Consider the following 17928-nt stretch of genomic DNA (forward strand, 5'->3'; position numbering starts at 1 on the left):
TAATAATCACAAGGTGATGTCAATCAGAAGTAAAAATCCTTATCTAAATAGCCCTTAAACCCCCATCCTCCTCCCTTTACATTTCCGAGTGGTTTAATTCTACTATATGTGTGAACTGTTTATTGCTGACCCCTGACAGTGATGAACAAGACCACTAGTAGTAAGTACAACAGCCTTACTTACATCTTGCGTAGGAAACGTTATTTGCTCTGGATGAAAATGTATACTCGGCTGAAACTGATTTGATAGTTGCTTAATAAATTCTATTTAAAAAATTAGTAAAACTGTCGAATTCAACTGATGGTCAGTTATAAAAAAACTAGTTTAATCCTGAAGTCACTTTGATTCTGTTCTTTTCTTTCATTTAACAAAATGTGAATTTTTATTTTTTAAATAGCATTTTTTATTGATGGAGACTTGTGAAAAATGAAGAAAGAAAAAAAATCTCAAGTTTTAGTGTACTGCTCTTTATGGCATTATGTATGGAAAGTAAAAAGTTTCATTTATAAATTTTCTAGAAATTATTATTTTTATTTCTTAGGCAGTGGATACAAGAACAGTATTAGGGCCTTGTAGAAATCTCAATCTAACTCATCTGAAAGAAACTACCAATTTGGAAGATGTAAAGTGTTATAACACTAACTCCAAACAAACGAACTCGGAGAGAGAGCTCTTAGATTACAAGTCGTACGTCTCATCAAGATGCAGAAATGAAGGTACAGGAAAACAAGTTTATTTTATTCTGGTTAACTTAACTATACTACTGTAAAGAAGTAAAAGAAAATTGGTTCAAAGATTTTTGTTTGTTCCCAGTTTAACCAAACTGTGTATACCCTAGTCACTGGCTAATTTTGTTTGACTGTTTTTTGTTTTACTTCTATTGACTATCTGCATTAATCCTTGGATGATTATTTGCTGTAAAGTAGTAATAAACAGAAGTGTCTCTAGTTCTTTTTTAACTTTACTATAAAAATTCTTTCTATAATAATTTTAACACTTGTGATGGATATTTAATTTTTCAAGATCTAGAAGACGATGATGATATTACTAACATGTTGAAGAATATTCCTCAAATTGAGAAACTCTTTCAAGTGAAGGAAAAGATTGGTGAGGGTAAGTAGAAGATTATAATTCTTAGAGTTTTAAACATTAACAAAATGAGAAGTGATAAGTTCATTGTGTTGTTCAGAATCTTCTAAAAAAATTTTTGAGGTTTGAAATTTAAAAGGATCTCCTTTATTAAGAAAATACAAATATTTTAATTTGAAAAACAAATCCAAACAATTACCAGTTAAAGTTAATCCATAAAAATTGTGTGGTCATTTGTTTTCTTTTTTCAAAGCTATGGTACAGAGGATCATTATTGAAATTAATTAAACTCAATTTGTAAATAATTCAAGACTTGTTAATAGAATTTTATGGGTTTTAGCTACATACAAGTTTTACACTTAATAATAAACATGATGATAAATTTAAGTTTGGAATTAACATTCTTTTCTGTGCATTCATGTATTTGGAATCCCAAATCCATTGGTTGTAATCCCATTTCCTGTATCACCTGGAAAATATTGGTATTTCAGAATACAGAAAATGTTGCCCATCAAATCTTGTGTTAAATCTTTAGTTAAATACCTCAGGACAACCGGCATGCCTACTTTAGTTAAATACCTCAGGACAACCGGCATGCCTACTTTAGTTAAATACCTCAGGACAACCGGCATAACTACTTTAGTTAAATACTTCAGGTCAACCGGCATGTCTACTTTAGTTAAATACTTTAGGTCAACCGGCATGACTACTTTAGTTAAATACTTTAGGTCAACCGGCATGACTACTTTAGTTAAATACTTCAGGTCAACCGGCATGACTACTTTAGTTAAATACTTCAGGTCAACCGGCATGACTACTTTAGTTAAATACCTCTGGACAACCGGCTATTTAACTAAAGTAGGCATTATTTAACTAAAGTAGGCATGCCGGTTGACCTGAAGCTTCAGGTCAACCGGCATGACTACTTTAGTTAAATAACCTTTCATCTTTAATTTCAGACATTTTATATAAACAAAACTTTAGGAATAACTTGAATTTATCACAAGATTTGATGGGCAACATTTTCTGTATTCTGAAATACCAATATTTTCCAGGTGATACAGGAAATGGGATTACAACCAATGGATTTGGGATTCCTAAGATTTAACCTAAGATAGAATGTTTGAACTCACAGAAAACATTAATTTATCACGAAATTGAAAAGCTTCCAATTCAATTATCATGTATATGATATGGAAGAGAAGTTGTTTGATAATCAATCAAATAGACAAGGCATATTAGTATAGGGAGGGGGACATATGACAGAAAATGTGAGTTTTTAGCAAATAGCAGAAGTATCGCATACAGTAAAGTAAGTGTAGAATCCCTCCCCAATCAAACAAACAATTCCTGTCCTGTTTCAATGAAGGTAAACTTTTGGAAATGTGTTGCTATTGTTTTTTTTATATACTTTATCACAAATTCACTTTATTCAATAATCAGCAAGAACCGACATTTCAGTACAGCTGTCCATCAAAGTATGTGACAATTAGCCGTAACAAAGCTGCCGCTCGTATCCATCCAATAACAATTAACTCGATTAAGTCCGCTGTTTTTCAAACTTACGAGAAAACATGTATATAGATAATCTAGTTATGGGATCAAAGCCGCAGTTTTTTGTGTTTATTTCTTTTGTATTCAGGAACTTTCAGTAAGGTCTTTAGAGCTTCTTTGAAGGGGAGAGGAAACTCGAAGGAAGATTTTGCATTGAAATACTTAGTTCCAACTAGTCACCCTCAAAGGATTGCAAATGAACTTCGATGCATGAAGGAAGTTGGGTGAGTGGCTAAGATAATGTCGGTAGTGTTTCTAGTTGGGTTAAAACGACAATAACACATAACTATGGTTTGATGTTTTAAATAGAGAAAGCTGACAGATCAACGTAACCAGTATGTCTAATATTTGTAATGAAGGTCACGCTGAAAAAGAAAAGAAAATTTAAATATAGTGATTTTTTTTTATCCCCATTGTTAGGCTTGTAACCATGATTCTTATTTTAACCACTTAACTGTTAAAGACTCGCAGCCACTGTTTATATGGTGGAATTCCATAAAGCCAAATAACAATTACTAGACATTTGGTTTAAATATTTTAGGTTGGTAATCGTTTAAAATTATAGTTAATATTTGGACTCAACACTGAAACGTTTTTGCACGAATTATCATTAGTTGATTACTACGTGATCTTTGTTATTCGAGAAATTGTGAGATATGTAAAATAGTTTTGTTGTAGAAGTTGGTATCATATCGAAGAAGAAGAAAGGAGGTTTTAGGTTTGTTCAACAGTACTTCTGGTTTATATGAATTTTAGTGAACAATAATATTAAAGATTGAAGTATCAAGCAAATGAAAATTTTCATATTAGTGAATTCCTCAAAGATTTTGGTCTTCTTTTTGTTTTTTTATATACAAGTATAATACGTTACATCAAGCTACTTCTGATGTATTGTTTCTGCTGTTTTATAGAGGCTCCTGTAACGTGATGAACGTTGAACTTTGTCTGATGGAGCGAGGCCATGTTGTAATTATTATGCCTTTCTTTCCTCATGTCTTGTTTTCGGTATGTATTAAACATATAATATTCGGCGTGTATTCTGTTGACACTTGAGTCTTAAATGTATTTTTTAATAACTAAAATTCCTTTTTTTTCTTATTTGAAACATATTAAAGATGTAAGATTTGTAATTTTATAAATTTAAAAGCAACATTAACAATAAATCACATTTTTCTATTTTGAAGTTGCTGATTAAACATTTGTTTTAGAGGTCATATTAGTTTCTTTTAGGACCTTTTAATTCAAAATTAGTCCCTTTAAATTAACTCTGAGAAAATACTGACCATAAATCAAAACATTTCTTGATAATAGGTAGTATTAAGATTATCAGTAGCTTATAAGTGAAGCAAAAGGTTCATTAGTATGTCAGTTTTGGTGTGCCACTTAGGAGTTGGAAAGTTTTAAAAATAAACACAGCTGCATTTACATGAAACTGTGCAAGCTGAAATGTCAGTAAAAATGTAAAATACGTTTAATTGTATAGTTATTAGGTATCTGTTATTACAAAATAAATTTCAATATGAATCTAATATTTCTACTTTTGAATTGTGTGTAATGATTGGCCTTCATCTTTCCTTTAGGATTGCGTGAGAAGTATGACGAAAGAGGAAGTAAAAGATTATATGAAAAACCTTTTACAGGCACTAACGAAGATCCACGAAAAAGGAATCATTCATAGAGATGTTAAGCCAAGCAATTTCTTGTACAACAAGAAATTAAAACGGTAATTTTTTGAAATTGTACACAATACATAGTAGTCGCTCGTGATCATTTATGCCCAAAAATATTCTCTGTTTCAAAAAAGAAAAACATCAGTGAAATATACTTTGAACTTTAAATACAAACAAGTAATATAGGCTTAAAACAAGAGGTGAAAATGTAAGAACGTATACAAATTATATGGGTTGTCAATTAAGTAGTGCAGATATTTTACAAACAGAAAGTTACTACTTGTGAAAAATCTAAATTTCTTTTAATATACCAAACATCATTATGAAATCAGTTAAGATAAACTATGAAGTTTAAAAATGTATTCTATTCAATTTATACAAACTTAAAATTTAGAGTGATCTGATAAACTGTGCAACTGACTAGTGTTAAGGTACATTACTACCCTCAGGTATGCTTTAGTTGATTTTGGACTTGCTCAGTACATGAAAGAAATCGAGTCTCGAGAAAAAACTGAGGTTTCTAGGCCTCCGTGTGGAGTACTGACTAATAGAAATTCCCAGGAAACTCCTGAGAAATCCAGGGAGAAACACAAGGACCACCTGAAAACATGTTCTTCCCAAAGTACAATAACACCCAGGAAGAGACCAAGAAGTGTCAACCAAGAAAATGAGGTGAAACTAGGTTTAAAATGCTACTTTGAAACTAGGTTTAAAACACTTCACTTTGAAACTAGGTTTAAAACGCTACACTTTGAAACTAGGTTTAAAACGCTTCACTTTGAAACTAGGTTTAAAATGCTTCACTTTGAAACTAGGTTTAAAACACTTCACTTTGAAACTAGGTTTAAAACGCTACACTTTGAAACTAGGTTTAAAACGCTACACTTTATTATTTGTGTTCATTTAAAATTTAATAAAAGTTGAAAGCTTTACAGGGGTTACTTTTGGAATAAGTAAAGTTTTTCAGCTCATGTTCTAGTTTACTGAAAAAAAAATGTATATATATATCTTTAATGCACATATTCTTGAATTTTTTTATATTTAATCTTAGTATTTTTTTTAGGTCTTTTTCTCTAATGTTCATCGTAACAAGAAAGCATTTTGTGAATCTTCTAACGCTGTAGGCCACCAAGGCTCATTAGTCTCAAGTCATCCTCAGTATTCTGTGACACCCCTAAAACCTCTTGATAATTTTGATCCAGTTCCAAAACGAACTCCTCATCTACAACTAGCGAGGAAGAATCCCAACACCGTGACTAAAATCCCACCTGTGAGAAATGAGCCAAGAATGGTAAAGTTTGAAGGCAACCATGTCCGACTTAGTGGTGGCTATATCAGTAGCAATGCACGAAAACAGAGCTGTGGTTGTTTTGGGAAGCCACAAGTTTGTAACATCTGTTTAAGTAGGTACGTCAGACTTTCTTCCCAAGTTTGTAACATCTGTTTAAGTAAGTACATCAGACTTTCTTCCCAAGTTTGTAACATCTGTTTAAGTAAGTACATCAGACTTTCTTCCCAAGTTTGTAACATCTGTTTAAGTAGGTATGTCAGACTTACAACACAGTCTAAGCTCAATTATAAGGTTTAAAAACAGAAATGCTTGGAGATCCTGGAAGTTTTATTGACATTTCATATCTTAAACTGTCATCAGGATCTCTGTCTGTATCAGTGGTATTTCTAGGATGTTTTATTGGGGGGGTTCAAGTGTTGTTAAATAAAAAATAAGTCAATTGTCTTTAAACAGTATATTTATTCTTCCTGATAGCTCCGATGGAGACAGTTGAGCTCTCCATCCCTCACACCACTGAACAAAAAACTAAATCCTGATAGCTCCAATGGAGACAGTAGAGTTCTCCATCCCTCACACCACTGAACAAAAAACTAAATCCTGATAGCTCCGACAGAGACAGTAGAGTTCTCTATCCCTCACACCACTGAACAAAAAACTAAACCCTGATAGCTCCGATGGAGACAGCAGAGCTCTCCATCAGTCACACCACTGAACAAAAAACTAAATCCTGATAGCTCCGATGGAGACAGCAGAGCTCTCCATCAGTCACACCACTGAACAAAAAACTAAATCCTGATAGCTCCGATGGAGACAGCAGAGCTCTCCATCCCTCCCACCACTGAACAACATCAACAGATTTTTATTCAGTTCCTGCAGAGCAGGATAAAGAACAAAACAAAAGGAAAATTGTATAAAAATGTTTTTATGGTATTATCTCTTATTTCTGTGGGTACTTGCTGGAGTTCTTATTGCAAGCGAACCTATGAAACCTGTTTTTCAGAAGCTTAACCTTTAAAACCTACATCATTACTCAAGAGCCTGTTTTTAATGCTTCAGACTGTTAAAAATACATATTTCGAGAAATAAAATTTTTTGCTCTATGTTTAAAATTAAAACTCATCTCTTAGTTATAACTGTCATACATGTGCCCTGAAACAGACACTCCTCCCTGTGTCTAGTAACACATGATGTGTGGAAGACCTTAAGATACACTACAAGTAACTACATACAACTCTACACCTCACTTGTGAAGTCTGTACCCCAACAAATTCATCTGATTGAGAGAATTCATGAGTAGCTGCTTCGGAGATGTTATGTAAGGGAACTTAGAGTGAGCTTTGTAGTGAATATTCTCAAGTACAAAATAAGAACAATTGTTCTAAGTTGTTTGGAAGAAGGTGTGGGAAACAAGTATGTTTGGTTCTAAAGGTTATTGTCCTAAGTTGTTTGGTAGAAGGTGTTGGAAACAAGTATGTTTGGTTCTATAGGTTATCATCCTAAGTTGTGTGGGAAACAAGTATGTTTGGTTCTATAGGTTATTATCATAACTTGTTTGGAAGAAGGTGTGGGAAACAAGTATGTCTGGTTCTATAGGTTATTATCATAAGTTGTTTGATAGAGGGTGTGGGAAACAAGTATGTCTGGTTCTATAGGTTATTATCATAAGTTGTTTGATAGAGGGTGTGGGAGACAAGTATGTTTGGTTCTATAGGTTATTATCATAACTTGTTTGGAAGAAGGTGTGGGAAACAAGTATGTCTGGTTCTATAGGTTATTATCATAAGTTGTGTTGGAAACCAGTATGTTTGGTTCTATAGGTTATTGTCATAAGTTGTTTGATAGAAGGTGTGGGAGACAAGTATGTTTGGTTCTATAGGTTATTATCATAACTTGTTTGGAAGAAGGTGTGGGAAACAAGTATGTTTGGTTCTATAGGTTATTATCATAAGTTGTTTGATAGAAGGTGTGGGAGACAAGTATGTCTGGTTCTATAGGTTATTATCATAACTTGTTTGGAAGAAGGTGTGGGAAACAAGTATGTTTGGTTCTATAGGTTATTATCATAACTTGTTTGATAGAAGGTGTTGGAAACAAGTATGTTTGGTTCTATAGGTTATTATCATAAGTTGTGTTGGAAACCAGTATGTTTGGTTCTATAGGTTATTATCATAAGTTGTGTTGGAAACCAGTATGTTTGGTTCTATAGGTTATTGTCCTAAGTTGTTTGATAGAAGGTGTGGGAGACAAGTATGTTTGGTTCTATAGGTTATCATCCTAAGTTGTGTTGGAAACCAGTATGTTTGGTTCTATAGGTTATTGTCCTAAGTTGTTTGGTAGAAGGTGTGGGAGACAAGTATGTTTGGTTCTATAGGTTATTGTCCTGAGTTGTTTGGTAGGTGTTGGAAACAAGTATGTTTGGTTCTATAGGTTATCGTCCTAAGTTGTTTGGTAGAAGGTGTGGGAGACAAGTATGTTTGGTTCTATATGTTGTCATAGGTTGTTTGGTAGAAGGTGTGGGAGACAAGTATGTTTGGTTCTATAGGTTTATTGTCCTAAGTTGTTTGGTTCTATAAAACTTCATTGATTATCATGCAGCATCTCCTCGAGAGATTTTGCTAAAATATTCTGTAATTTGTTAAATCTAGTCTTTATTTTAAAGGTTGGCAGCAGTAGACTGTGGGAAGTGTCTATTCCTCCAATAATGTGTAATGTTTTAAAATGATCCACTCGGTGGCATTCTCCAGACTCACTCTATTATACTAGCCATTAAACACTCTTCACCCTATCAAGCTTCTATAAAGAACATTTCAGTATGGACAAACTTGTTGGCCAGTTGATGTTTCACTGGTTGCCCTTCTTTAAGCATTCTAGTTCTGACTTTATAATTTAACATTTGTTGATTAAGTTGGGACGAGAAAGTTCACAGGTTTCAGGTTTCTTAATTGGTCTGCTTGTACAAGATTTGTAAACTAATTTGTTCCTGTTTTCTTGGAATAAAAATAGGTATGATTTTCAGTTTGTCAAAAATGTTAGAATGCTATTCTGTTTATTTATTACTGTTTTTATTAATAATATTTTTTATTTTAACTTGTATTTTATTATGAAGATTGTCTTATATTGTTAGCTTAGAAATAGTTGTTAGGATTAACCCAAACCTCGCGAGATATGATTAGGTTTACCACCAAAAATATTGTTAACAGCAAGGGTGTCCAACTGATGAAACACTACATTCTAATCTTTATAACTAGAGATGTTAAAAAAGTAAACTTGGTTAGCTATACTGATGTCCAGTTTGGATTTTAGTTTTGTTCTGATCAGAAGTTATTCAATTTCTCTGTTGTTTTACTTTGTACTCTCTCTCCTTCTTTTAACTTGTTCATCAAAGTTAGTATTATAACATTTCTAGGATATCCTGAACTATCGGAGCAGTTCCCATCATTATGCTTGTAACACACGATGGTGTTCTCTTAATGTTTCATACCTGAAACTAACATAAACTAATCACTTTCAGGAAAATACAACTACAGTTGTACCTGAGGCATAGACAATGACTTATCTAGTGTTGAGAGTGGGAACTAAATGTTTCGAAATGTTCTTTTCTTTGGATGAAAATTAAGATTTATTACTTAGATACACTGTTGAACATGACAAGATCTTTGTACTCTAGGTTACAAGAAGTTGCTCCAAGAGCTGGTACTCCTGGGTTCAGAGCTCCTGAAGTGTTACTAAAATATAAGGGACAAACTACAGGTAATTATAAGACATTGAGTTGTGAACATGTATATAAATATACCAATCAACTGCAACTGAAGATTTCCTGATACTCTTTATTTGTCAATACATTGAATGCTTAACAACTCTTCACTATAAGTTAACCGATTTTTTAAAAATGCATTACTTGGGTAACCCTATTTGTAATTAATTATGAGTACCACACCCCCCTAGATTTCACTGTTTAAATAAACAGTGAAATCTAGGGGGGTGTGGTACTCATAATTAATTACAAATAGGGTTACCCAAGTAATGCACTAAGATTAAATAATCTTAGTGCATTACTTGGGTAACCCTATTTGTAATTAATTATGAGTACCACACCCCCCTAGATTTCACTGTTTAAATAATCTTTGTGCAATTCTTTAATATTTTACAGCCATTGATGTATGGTCAGCTGGGGTGATATTTCTATCTCTCTTAAGTGGACGTTATCCCTTTTTTCGAGCCACAGATGATTTAACCTCTCTAGCAGAAATTGCAACAGTTATCGGAACCACCAGGCTACAAGAGTCGGCTCAAAAATTAGGTATTGTTGTTCCAGCTATGTTAAGAAAATTCAATATTTGATATGTCCAGTAACTGATTGACTTGCCCATAGTAGGTTTTTTTCCATTTTATTTATCTCTAAGTAAGTACAGCCTAGGTATTAGAAGTGAAAGTTTCAAGATATACAATTACATTTTGTTTCTTTATTCTTCTCTAGGTAAAAAGGTGACCATGAGTTGTCAAAAGCCATCCTTAAAGCTGAACATTTTGTGTAAGCAGTTACGAGGTTCTGGTAGAGAAACGACCTTTCCTGAAAGTGCCTACGAACTTTTAGAATCTATGATGGATCCTGACCCGTTCACTAGAATTTCTGCACATGCTGCACTTCAGCATGCTTACTTTGAAACTTGTGCGACCTCTAGTGTGTAAATCATATATTTTAATTTTAAAAACCTTAATAAAGTGGTAGAGATATTTATTACGACTCTTCAAAACACTAATTTGTTTTTTGCTCCTAAAGCTTGAACAATTTAAAATCGCGACTCGTAGAGAATTATTCAATTTTTATTTTATAATTACAGGAATGTACAGAATACCAATAGTTCATGCTGTGGTTAAAAACTACCCCTTTATATTACCGAAAATAAGCGGTAATAAAAGTAAATAATGATCAAGCACTTGTGAATAGTAGTGTCATAAGTATGTGATGTCCACATGTGACCAGTGGAGAAACGTTTATGATTAAAAACACATCGCACGTTATTTTGCAGCTAATGAATAAACCTTAATTTCGAGAACAGACTAAAAGTATTACGATCATAGTATCTACCACTTCTAAAGATATATTTCAACCAAACCACTCTCTATTTTGGAGAGTCTTATTTATGGATATTTCAAATGGCTCTTATAAAAATTATAAGTCTACTATAACATTGTTGATGTTCGACTTATTTTCTTCTTGAGATTCTAGGTTCTCTATTATAAAAGCTTTGGTTTGGTTTTTATTCATGTAGCAATGTAGTCCGTGATTTTTATTGACATCCTAATTGTTTGTCTGTTTAACGTGCTTATAAAAAAAAAATATCTGAACTACATGTCCACAAAGTATATTTATAGATTTCTTAAATAATATTCCTTCACGATGCTTTCTGAAGTTAGTTAAATCCACGTCTACAATGAAATGCAACTGCAAATTGACTGAATTTCAAAAGGAATTAATACTGATTGTATTGTTCTTTTGACCACGGGTGTCGTATATATTAAACTGACCTATAAATTCAAGTAACCAATTCCTGAAAAAATTTTATTGCAAAAAATTAACATTTACATTTCTAAGAACAGAAGTAAAGAGTGAAACTAAGCCAATTACGAGTAAGGTTGGTTTACTATTACTATGATCATTCTTTTACACGAGATGTAATATATATATAAAACTTTAAAGATGGTTATTTCTTCGTCATTGTTTCTTACTACATAAGTTTGAAATTGAGCAAATACCAAACTATACTTTCTTTCATAATCTAGTTTAAAACTATGATATTAAACTTTAAGTACAGTAGAACTATAGTGATGAATAAATGGTTTCATAAAACTTGTTGATACCCTTGCAAGGCAGGAAACTCAATGAGATTTATGAACTAGGTGCTGGATTACATGTCAGTTTGTTGTACAAGAACCACACAAACAATAGGAATACAACTTCTAAACTTGTGTTCTTATAAACATCTTCTATGATACAGAATTATATTAAAATAAATACCATTAATCAAATAAATAATCTATTAAATACATGGGCTTTCGGTAGAGTTATTACATCAATATATAATGTCACAAAAAAAGGTTTAGACTTTAAACTAACTGGTACAATTTGATGTACTAACACCAAAAATAACTGGTCCATAATTTATACGTGAATAAACAAAAGATAAAATTACTCTCCAGTTGGAATCGCACACAAATGGAGAAATATTGGTAGGACATTAATCTTCCTACTTACTCACTGAATAACTTTGACAGAACCAATTACATGACCAAACTATACGGTTAAGCCTAGATTACTAGTGTCACATACATAATAGACACTTTTTATAACACTTAATACCCAGTAAAGTTTTATTATGAAAGAAAAGTAAATTTAGCCCTATTTTAGAGCACCTTAAAAATCTACTTGAACTTCATTTAGTTTTCTACAATATTCTGTCTTTTGGTTGTATGAAGAACTGCTACCACAAACATGAAAGAATGTACGTAATGTTAAAATTTTTTTGTCAAAAGTTACTTAAATTAGATGAGTCACTACTTCAAATATTTTGTGGGTTGTTTTGGAAATGGATGGAATGATCAGTCTTTTTATTTACTCTGACTTATATCGGCAATGGCCATTTACTTTTCATATCTTTGGAAAATTATTTGTACTTAGTATTCTACAAACGTGAGATACACTGTTTGTAGTTAAGCACAAAACTACACAATGGGCTATCTGTTTTGTGCACGTCACGGGTGTCAAAGATAGATGACAACCCAAACATTTTCAGAAAGAAGCCCTTTTGTCTTCAGGATTGAACTGTACCACCCCAATAACCCCCCCTGCAGTGCTTCCAGAATTGTGATTTATGTACAGCTATAAAAAATTACGTTGGCACTACTGAAGGAACTTGTTACAAATCTACAGAAATAACACGTACGTACACTGACCTAACATCCCTGTTTGTTTTTATACATCAAAGCGATGATCTTGATTTTAGTAAATAATAATGTGAATGTTCACAGGATTAAAATTTTTTATATATTTAGGAATTCACAGATAGTATATGGTAAGAGACTAGATAACTGAGAATAACAGGAACCTGATATAAGACAGTTAAACCTAAGTTCTGCTTACAAAAAAAAATATACAACATGCTTACAAGTCCCTCAATCTGAAAGTACAATACAATACTTTTTAATGGAAAGTAAGAATTCGCACATGACAATATGTATACAGCTAGCATACTATAATTACATAGAGCCTTTGTTAATTTTTTTTACTTCTTGGGTTACAAAACATGAGGCAAAAACAATGTATGTATGTATACAACTAAAAAGTTTAAACCTAATTAGGTGTTTCATTAAGAAATGGAAAACAACCAGTCTTATCGTGGGAAAAAACAATAAATGAGGAAAAAGTTTTCCGTGACTAGCTTGCATACACCGACTACCAACTGATTTGGACACTGGAAAAAAATTCCAACAAGTTGTGCATTAATAAGGAGAGTGCAACAATGTTAATTAAATCTTGCTGGAAAAAGAATTCTAGCATGAATTACATTGACATGGCACAATACTGATTCATCACTTTACACCTCATCTTTTACAGAAAATTTTCTTACTATTATCCTGCTATTTTTTAGTAATTTAACTGTTGGAAAATACAATACAGGTTGTATCCTACTCTGTTGTTATGGAAATAATCTGGTCTGTTGCCATAGAAATAATGTAAACGGATATTTTGTCTTTGAAATGGTCTGATCTTGTTTTACTATCCCACCAGACCGTGGATGTTAAACGTATCTTTTCACATTACTTTGAACAAGTGATATTGTTGTATTCTGAAACAAAAGAACTTAGGATCGTACGAGGCACCAATTGTTCACTTCTAACTTAATTTCCTTCCACATCTATTTTTCATTTTTAAACACATTAGTGGGAATTACGTGATCTGTAGTTTCAATATCGGCAAACTTAAAACTTTGAAAAAAATCTGTTCATTTTTTTTAGCCCATAATTAAACTTGAAGTATAAGAAACCAAACCACAGTCTAACACACTTTTCATGACTACTAACACTTAAACTTCAAAATCAGTGTCAAAACACCAAAATTTGAGCTTACAACCAAAGATGTGAATACAATTAAAAATCTAGCCTGTACTTTTATACTAATATGGTCTCTAGTTGGAAGCCTTGGTTTGATATCACACTCTTCAGGGTGCAGTGAAAAGTTAATTAGAAAAACATAACAATAAAAGCGGCCCCTGGATTGTCTATGTTTAAAAGAATTCAGATCCAACTTAAGAGATTTTTTTTTCACATAGCTTACGTTGGTTGCATCTTTTACCACTGGTAAGGAACCTTCAACATTAACATTGTGAGATAAAGATGATGATGAAAAATTTGAGACTACGATAAATAAATTATCTTTAGATTATCATGGGTATTCCTTTTGTTGTCAGTACACTTGATTTTTTTATAGTTTCATTTTTTGATTATCAACATATGGTAATATCATTTTTATCCATGGTTTTCATATTTCTATTGGCTCTAGAACTCTGAAATGGCTCAACCAAATAATATGACTGTTAGAAATATTAGACAAAACCACTGAAATAACAAAACACATGAAAAACAACTTGATTTTAAATAAGGATGAAGAGTTAGAAAATCAGAAAGTATTTCATGTCTTCGTGGTTAAAAGCAAAGCTACACAATATGCTATGCCCACCATGAATATTGAAACCCAGTTTTAGCATTATAAGCCTTCAGACTTACTGCTGTGCCACTGAGGGTTGTTTCGCGTCATTCATTTCTTTAATTCGGCTCCTTTTACAGTATTTGATGAAACTGAAACCAAGTAGTCTGCTAAATTTTTATCTTACCTTGAGCTCCTATTTGCTCAACTATCTTTAAAAGTAATGAGTGAAAGAACTTGAGATGTATTCTCAAACTGATCAATCTAGCAAAGTTGTACAATAAAGATGGTGAATACGCTCTCAAGAATAAGCATATGAAAAAAATTTACTTGTACGTGCACTATTAAGACGAATGATAAGACTGGGGCCTCAAATATTACCTTTATGACTAGCTACTTTTGATTGGCACTGTAAGTATAGTTGTAAAAAGGGCCAGCTGGTTAGAAAAAAAAAATGTAATGGCATCTAACGTTATCAGCCAACTAGTGTATAACAGACACACTTCCAGAACTGATCTAAATACTACATTATACATTGGTTTAGCTTATATTCTGCCCCTCACTGGAAGAACTTGACATACATACATATATATAATCAGTACATGTAAATAAGACAGAATTATTCAAATGTATTTGAGATTCGTTCTAAAAAGTAGTAGCAAGTTCGTAACATTTAACACTTCCTGAACTCTTTTTTTTTTCACCAGAAAACTTCAAAATAACTAAAACAATTGGGTGATTAGGGACAAAATTATGTTTATCTAACTTTACTATAAGCTTTGAATAAAGTATTGGTTTGAGTATTACAGTGCTTCCATGATAATAACTTTAGCATCTAAGTTTTCAGTAAAGCATAACACTGCTTTTGTAGATGTAGTATTTTGCTTGTTAAATATCTAATATAACATAACGTTCTGGGACAACGTGTGACCTATTGATCCATCTCGGCTGTCCCATCCTCTAAACTAAATTAAAACTATTAATAACTAAATTTTAAAAAAATCTCAAAGCCAGCCCTTATCATTCATATACTGATGAAGTTTTCTCTTAAATTTACTGCCTCCACAACATCTGAAGGCAACCAATTTGTTAAATTATCCCCCACACCTATAGAGATAATTTTTTACAAGTCTTTTATATGGCACCTTTTTGAATACTTTCTGAAACTAACAGCTGAAATCTTAATCTCATTGTAAAGTTTCTCATAAATTCATCTGGTGGTCTGTAACAAATTCCCACTAAAAGCCTTTTCCCTTCATATCCACTAATAGAAACCCAAATGGATTCAACCTCCTTGCTATTATCTTTGATATTCTCAACTTCAATAGGATGTAACACATTTTACATATAAAGCCACCCCCTCTTTAGTACTCTATCCCTATTTGATGAGTGTTACAGGCTATCTATGTTTAGCCATGTTTCATTTATTCCCATTATATCCCCCATTCCTACCAGTGCTCTAAAGTCATCTATTTTATTTTTTATACCTCTAACATTACAATAGTAACAATTAAGGCTATCCTTATAACTACTTCTATACTCATTTCCTATGCCACTTATTCTTTTCGAATTTAGTTTATCCTAACCCTCACTACTGTTTAGTCCTAGTTTAAAACTTCCCTTACAGATGAGTTAATAGCCCTAGCAAACAAGTCGGCCCTTATTCTATTTAAATGTAAACCATCCATTCCAAAAAGCTCCCTTCTTCCGCTGAACTGATCCCAACCAGCCAATCTGCTCATCCTTACATACTAACCTAAGCCTAGCATTTAGCCCTAATAACCTACTCACAACTTCATCCCCACATTTAATTCTGGGCAGTATCCCTGATAAAATTAAGTTATGGCCTTTTTCTTTAAATGCCTTTTTCAACTCATTGTACTTATTAATTAGCTCCTCTGACCTACCTTTCCCTACATCATTAGCCCCTACATACACCACAAAAACTGCATCTCTGCTAACGCTCTTTATTATATCTCTTGCTCTGTCAGTTATATCCTCCACATGTGCCCCTGGGTAGCATAATCTAATTCTTTTCTCCTTATTTACCCCACAGACTATTCTATCCGCATGCCTTGTCAAGGAATCACCTATAACATCCTTATCATCCACATCCTTCTCTGACCCATTTGTTTCCCTTCTCTCCAATACTTCATCATGTGCTGAAGCTAAGGGCTGAAATTTGTTGTTCAACAGAATAAGCTCATTATAACTAAATTCACTACTCTTTACCCTAATACTACACTTCCTGAAAGTGATTGTTAACTAATATATCTCTTGCATGTAAAAGCTTAAGCTGAAAACCTGCTGACATTTCCCACAGTCTACACTTCTCTTTATCTATAACCTATACATTAATTATGATAGCCTCCAACCTACAAACTCTACATAAAAACTACACATCTTCATTACTAGCTTCCTTAAAAGTACATTCCAGTCCCGAGTCACCAAATAAAATCCATTCATTGCACTCAACAAACTGTGAACACTTAACTCCTACACTAGTCTTAACCATTGTATTTATACTTATAGCCTGAAAAGAAATACTCAATACCAGTAGCCTATTGTTAACACTGTTACTGTTAAGCCTAACGTTTAAGAACCAATTATATTAGTTTTTTTTTTATCACAAATACATTGTGCCCAGAAATATGCTGATTCTCAACCCTAGAGTAGCTTATTTTTTTCTATTCTGCAATACCTCAGTTTGGTTTCTGGTATTAATTTGTAAATGGAGTTTTACTTAGTGAGAGTATATGTTCTGAAATATTGTATACAAAGAAAGTTTAAATTGAGTGAATATTTCAGAAACGACAATAAGATAAGCAAATCTTCTATTACTGTAACAATCATTTTTAAAATAGAAAAGGTCTTCAAGGTGTCGCATGACACACAGACAGTATGTTTATATCTAAAATACTATTTTTCTGTTGTCAAAGAACAATAGAACCAGAAAACAGATATGAATTAAAACATTTAAAATAATGTCATGCTTCAAGCTTTCTAAAATTCTAGCTACCACAAGTACTTCAACATCATTTGTAAACTCCTTCCACAAAATCTAACTATGTCTGTACTTCAAACCCAATTAAATCTACGTGCTCGATTGGAGTAACATTAAGTACGTGCACATTACGTGTCTTGAATGCGATCTCAGGACCAAGCTAGGTACACAAACATCTCATCTACATAGTTTCAAGCAAGAATAAATTATAATCTGGGTCCACCATTTTAACTTAAAAAAAAAAACATCTATGGAACTGAGAGGTGAAGCAACCCAGCCTCCAATCTCTCTCTCCTGTACAAAGACATATGTTTATTTTTACAGGTGATATTTTTTACCCAAATAGACATATGCTTATTTTTACAGGTGATATTAATCCCTCTCCTGTACAAAGACATAGGTGTATTTTTACAGGTGATATTAATCTCTCTCCTGTACAAAGACATATGTTTATTTTTACAGGTGATATTTTTTTACCCAAATAGACATATGCTTATTTTTACAGGTGATATTAATCTCTCTCCTGTACAAAGACATATGTGTATTTTTACAGGTGATATTAATCTCTCTCCTGTACAAAGACATATGTGTATTTTTACAGGTGATATTTTTTACC

General features: G+C 32.6%; 1 protein-coding gene across 1 annotated transcript in view; it reads left to right on the forward strand.

Annotated features, from left to right (window-relative positions):
• Positions 1-10307, forward strand: part of LOC106473972 (cell division cycle 7-related protein kinase-like) — a 12548-nt gene extending 2241 nt beyond the window's left edge. Inside the window, exons 2-11 of the mRNA XM_022402348.1 lie at positions 542-716; positions 1024-1113; positions 2732-2867; positions 3555-3648; positions 4224-4366; positions 4763-4985; positions 5377-5720; positions 9272-9354; positions 9755-9904; positions 10082-10307. Coding sequence (XP_022258056.1) covers positions 542-716; positions 1024-1113; positions 2732-2867; positions 3555-3648; positions 4224-4366; positions 4763-4985; positions 5377-5720; positions 9272-9354; positions 9755-9904; positions 10082-10293 — 1650 coding nt within the window. The 3' untranslated portion in view covers positions 10294-10307. The remainder of the gene's footprint in view (positions 1-541; positions 717-1023; positions 1114-2731; positions 2868-3554; positions 3649-4223; positions 4367-4762; positions 4986-5376; positions 5721-9271; positions 9355-9754; positions 9905-10081) is intronic.
• The last annotated feature ends 7621 nt before the right edge of the window (positions 10308-17928 follow it).

The sequence above is a fragment of the Limulus polyphemus genome, unplaced genomic scaffold (genome assembly GCF_000517525.1).
Source record: "Limulus polyphemus unplaced genomic scaffold, Limulus_polyphemus-2.1.2 Scaffold6689, whole genome shotgun sequence".
In the NCBI taxonomy this organism is placed as follows: Eukaryota; Metazoa; Arthropoda; class Merostomata; order Xiphosura; family Limulidae; genus Limulus; species Limulus polyphemus.